This window comes from Carassius carassius, chromosome 25 (assembly GCF_963082965.1).
Source record: "Carassius carassius chromosome 25, fCarCar2.1, whole genome shotgun sequence".
Classification (NCBI taxonomy): domain Eukaryota; kingdom Metazoa; phylum Chordata; class Actinopteri; order Cypriniformes; family Cyprinidae; genus Carassius; species Carassius carassius.
Genome location: NC_081779.1, coordinates 834,165 through 839,656, shown reverse-complemented (window position 1 = coordinate 839,656; position 5,492 = coordinate 834,165). Strand labels below are relative to the sequence as shown.

The 5,492-nt window shown below is 38.2% G+C and overlaps 1 protein-coding gene across 1 annotated transcript; it reads left to right on the top strand.

The window, feature by feature from the left end:
- Nucleotides 1-509: 509 nt before the first annotated feature.
- LOC132103872 (induced myeloid leukemia cell differentiation protein Mcl-1-like) lies at nt 510-3,440 on the top strand. The gene is made up of 3 exons (XM_059508938.1): nt 510-924; nt 2,053-2,303; nt 3,079-3,440. Exons 1-3 carry the CDS (start codon nt 510-512, stop codon nt 3,193-3,195), a joined length of 783 nt encoding a protein of 260 aa, XP_059364921.1. The 3' UTR covers nt 3,196-3,440.
- Nucleotides 3,441-5,492: the final 2,052 nt, after the last annotated feature.

Sequence of the window (5,492 nt, the reverse complement as noted above, 5' to 3'; positions counted from 1 at the left end):
CACACACTCACACACACACACACACTGCTGACTCTTAATGCTGCTTTTTTATATAAATTCTCTCTCTCTCTGTATATATTTATATATATATATATATAGTTGTTCTACAATATATAACTAATCATTTTACCTCGAGCTATTGGATTAGGCCTTTATTTCACTCGTTTTAGCTCAATATTATGAATCTTATATAACTTATATAAAGTGTTATTTATAATTTTTAGCGGTTTATTCCAGCCACAGCCAGATCGAAATAACTCTAAGAAAACTGCTCTAGGAACAAGCCCATAAGGCTTTCAGGGAGGAGTCACGAGGTCTTATAAAAGCGTTGATCACCGGAGCTACTTCCGCTTCACTCTACAAACAAGAGTGTTGACCACACGAGCACTATCTCCTTTACAGACTAAGCTTTAACCGTAACTACAAACTTCAATCGTACTCGTTTTGGTCTATTTTAAGTTTCTCTTTTATATATATATATCGCATTCTTTCGCGTCTGGATTATAAATATGAATCTGAGTTTTGGGATTAAACATACTGCAGCGTTGAGTGTCCTCGCGCAGGGCGTGCACACGGCTCTTGTACCCGGGCCCGCGCTCAAACCATGCACGGAGGACGAGCTCGACGGGTACGCGGATGAACCGGACGCCGCGCTGAAGCCACTGAGGCCCGGGACGAACGGCCTGAAGGGACTTCAGCTGGACGGGCGGCTCGTGTCCGCAGGGGACGGCTCTCTACCGAACACCCCGGACCCGAGAGAGCTGGGCTCCGCCGATCTGGAGCTGGACACGCGGCAGCTTCTGCTGGACTTCTACTACACGCACACGGGAATGTGTACGCCTGACCGGAAGCTTCATCACGCGTTACCGACGATGAGGCGCGTCGTCGCGGACATCCTCATAAAGCACCAGATAACTTACAAAGGTAATACGCGTGCGCGTTCGCGAGACCCCCAACAAAGATGCGCGCTCCCAGTGCGTTTGTTGTCAGTTCATCAACTAATAATAATAATAATAAATATCCGTGATTATTTTATCACCGTTCAGTACAACTTCCTTCCCATTTGTTTTTAATATCACCCCCAACTTAACCACGTAAAAAAAAAAAAAATTAAGATTGATGTCGTTTTCAGCTTCATCGGTTTTTTATTTATTTATTCGTATTATTTGACCTGATATAACCAGTAAGTTGGTTTCTGTCTCGGTCAGGGTGTTTTGTGTTATTTCTCAGTAAGTTGTTTTTTTTTTTTATCTGGTCAAACCGCGGAGTACGTCATCGGTTCTCGGAACGGCTCGACTTCCGCTTATCAGCCGCTTCCGGAAGCAGAAAACCCCGGCTCTGAGTTCAGCGGGTTTACAGAGACACTCTTTCGACAGCGCTGTGCCACGGAGTCGGTTTAACACGCAATCGAGCACAATCTCTCGATCTCACGAAGACTACTTTCTCTTTCGTAACGAAGGAATTGTTGATTTATGATCAAATCTGATCTGTAATCAGTGAACCGAGGAGTAAATGCGAACTTTAACGCTGTGGTTGTTACTGCATTTACCCCTAATTAATAAAATTGAGCAGTTATTTTTGCCACCGGGTTATTATAGTGAACTAAAACCGAAAAAAAATTAAAACCATAAAAATTGCTTCACTTGAAGAAGAAAAAAAAAACATTAATTGAAATAAAATATAAAGATATTATTTCCAGTTAGTTTCCGAAGCACCGCTGCTCACTTCACTAATTTAACATCAAGTACTAAACTAGAAAAAAATGATATAACCACTAAAGATGACAATACACAAAATTAATAAAACTTGTAAAATTACAATGATTGCTGAAATGTATATTTCAAAATAACTCGTTTGTGATTTTTATCTTTTTGTAATTCTTGTTTGATCCTCCTTTCCTAGTTTATTTAGTTTCTCCTCATTCTTTGTTGTTTTGAGCATTAATTAATCAGAAAAGGGGCGCAGCATGTGATTCTCAGTATCTGAGGAGTGTTTCTGAGCACTGTCATACCTGATCAGGGTGGAGTTACTGAAGTGTGTGTGTGTGTGCAGGAATGCTGCAGCGTCTGCAGCTGGACTCTCAAGCGGACGACCTGAGCTTCATCGGCTCTATAGCCAAGTCCATGTTCAGAGACCACACGACGAACTGGGGCCGGATCGTGAGTCTGGTGGCGTTCGGAGCCGTGGTGTGTCAGCAGCTGAAGGAGCTGCAGAGAGAGCAGTGTGTGGAGACGGTGGCCGAGCAGATCTCCTGCTATCTGATCTCAGAACAGCACGACTGGCTCCTCGATAACAAGAGCTGGGTGAGAGAGACTGGAGCGTGTGTGTGTCCTTCACTGCATGATGCAGAGCTGTGTGTGTGCGTGTGTGTGTGAAGTGCAGTCAACCCTCGTAATTTTACTAACCCTGTTGTATCTGATCAGTAAATGTGAAAAGTCCTTGCGGTTTCCATGTTATAACTAAATTTACTTTTTTTTTTTCCTAATAATTGGTTTCATAAATGACTACGGTTTATTAAAAAGTGTGTGTGTATAAATAATACACACACGCATGTGTGTATAATTTATTTAAAAAAAAAATACTTTTGACAATTTATAAGAACCTATGTAACCATGGACCACAAAACCAGTCTAAAGTCTTAATTTTTTCAAATTGAGATGTATGCATCATCTGAAAGCTGAATGAATAATCTTTCCATTGATGTATGGTTTGTTAGGAGGACAATATTTGACTGAGATACAACTATTTGAAAATCTGGATTCTGAGGGTGCAAAAAAAAAAATCACAATATTGAGAATCACCTTTTAAAGTTGTTCAAATGAAGTCTATAGCAATGCATATTACTAATCAAAAATGAAGTTTTGATATTTACGGTAAGTATTTACATGGAACATGATCTTTACTCAATATCCTAATGATTTTTGTCATGAAAAATCTATAATTTTTACTCATACAATGTTTTTTAATCGTACAAATATACCCCAGCGACTTAAGACTGGTTTTGTGCTGCAGAGACACATGTGGTAAATGATTTGGACCTGAATGTGTTTTGAACCGTTTCTCTCTGTGTCTGTGCAGCATGGGTTCGAGGAGTTCTTCCGTGTGGAGGATGTGGAGTCTGCGGTTTGCAACGCTCTGATGGCTGTTGTGGGATGTGCTGGGATCGGCGCCGGTCTGGCGTTCCTGATCCGGTGACACCGTCTCCCATCGCTCTTGTGACCGCCGCATTCGTCCTCAGACGCTGAAGCGTACACTAGCGTGAGGTTAGGAGCCAGATTCCTGCTGCGCTCCGCTGGACTCTGCTTCCAGCTCGACATGCGCTCGCCATCCCAGCATGCACTGCACCAAAGACTGAGCTTGGCGTCAGACAGCGACCAGCAAGGATATATTTTCGGATGTATTTTTCTAATAAAAAGTGTTCTGAAATGCATATGGTGTCTGCATCGTTTGATTTCATTCCAACTTTGTAAACCTTGTTTGTACGTTGATGAAAGCCAGTGATGGGCTAAAATTAATCTTTTTGCTATTATTGACCTTTTAGGTAAAGAGAAGTGAAACCGATTTAATTTCAGAGTCTCTTGTCAACCGAAAGTGTTGACCGAAGAGTTTGTTTTTACCATGCAATGCAGGAAAGACCATGTGGCTCATCAAACTTTAAGGGAATCCTGGCATTGATTCAGGATTTCTGCAGGGCCTTTATGTCCCTTTTAAGTCTTTATGATTTCAAGAGGTCTTAAATTTGGGGATGGGAAGAACAGAACTGTGATTTGAATATGAAGGTTAAACTTCAAAAGGCTAATGTTATGATTTCACTGAATAAACAAACAAGCGCTGCGCGATCAAAGGCCAGTGCCTGCTTTGTGTTCTGCTGTTGCCATGGAAACCGTCATATTTCCACACGCACTCCCCCTGCTGGCGGAGAATTAATGCGCATTAAAAAAAAATATATATTTTGTTCAGAGTTCAGACCAATGCAGAAATCCTGGTGGATCGATAAGATAATGCATTCTAATATCTAAACATGGGGGTGTGCGATTTATATGGTCTGTGATAATGTAGTAATTGTAGTTTTATTGATAAGCGATTTGATTTCTATAATTTCATACAGTTAATATAACACTAAGAGTGCTGTTTTCTTCTCAAGAAGTAAGCATGATTACAAATGTGAAATTGATTTTATACAACAGGTCATTAAACAGGTAGTTAATATTGAGACTTGCGTTTTAGATGCTATATTTCCTGTTTTTGCTCTATTTCTCCAACAAAAATCATTTCAAACACATCCACAGCGCTGTTTTGTGTCTTTGAGCAACAGGACGTTATTTTGTTCCTGAATGAATCAACGGTTCAATTGTAATGACTCACTTATTAAATGTGACTTGATGTCACCTACTGGCGGTTTTAATTAAGGTATCTTTTAATTTTTTTTATAATTTCAAACATTGATTTTCAATATTTTATGTCTGAAGTATCAAAACATTATTTATGCATTTGTAATTGCAGGTTAAAGTGTTCCATGTCCCTCTGAGCTGCATTAAACAGTGTAAATGCATATAAATGACACTTCTAATGCAGCTTCTGTGATTCCTCTGCATTGCAAAGATATAATACTGATTTAATGTGCTTATTAACAGCCCAAATGTAAGAATTTGATTCAAAATATGGTGCACACTTTAAAAAAAAAATGTCTTAAAGGTAAAAATGCCTGTAAAACTGGTTGGAAATTATTAATTTCTATTACCGCTGTGAACTGACCACACAGAAAGAAGAATATCAAAAACTTCAGGAGTCAGCTGTTCACCAGCACAATAACACACTCAGCAAAATATCAGCTTATTATCATTATAGATAAGTTCCTAAAATATTATCGCGACCCCAAATTTATGTTATTTAATTAATATGATAATTTATTGATAATAATTGTTTAAATTAATATGATGATACCTTTGACTCATCCATTTTTTTAACAATTGTTTAAAGACCGAAATGTAAAGTTTATCATTTTATAAAACTTTGTTTTTGTGAAAACTGTAACTGTAAATCATGCTTTTACAGTACTTTTACAGTTTAATATGGTACTATAGACATACACCGCTCATATGATTCAATTTTATTTGGAAAGGTCATAAATTTGAGCTTAAAAATCCTACAGAAACCCTGTTATTACTCGACTATAAGAAGCTACATTTACAAAATTTCTCATTAATTGCTATATGTTTCTAAATGTTAGGTTTTTATTTGCAGAAATCATCTTATTCCATTAAACCTTTTATTTTATTTTTAAATGATAAATAGTGAGCTATCAGTGCAATTTGAGCAAAACATTAAAGATTGCTTTAAGTTTCTGTTATATACTGTACTAAAAGTTTAATTAAAATGTTGCAATGGTAAAACGTGACAATGTTTACTTCCATTGCTGAGACACTGATGCAATGCTTCATTTCTACAAATCTGATAAAGAAACAAACTCATCTAGTTAGAGAATGATGCTG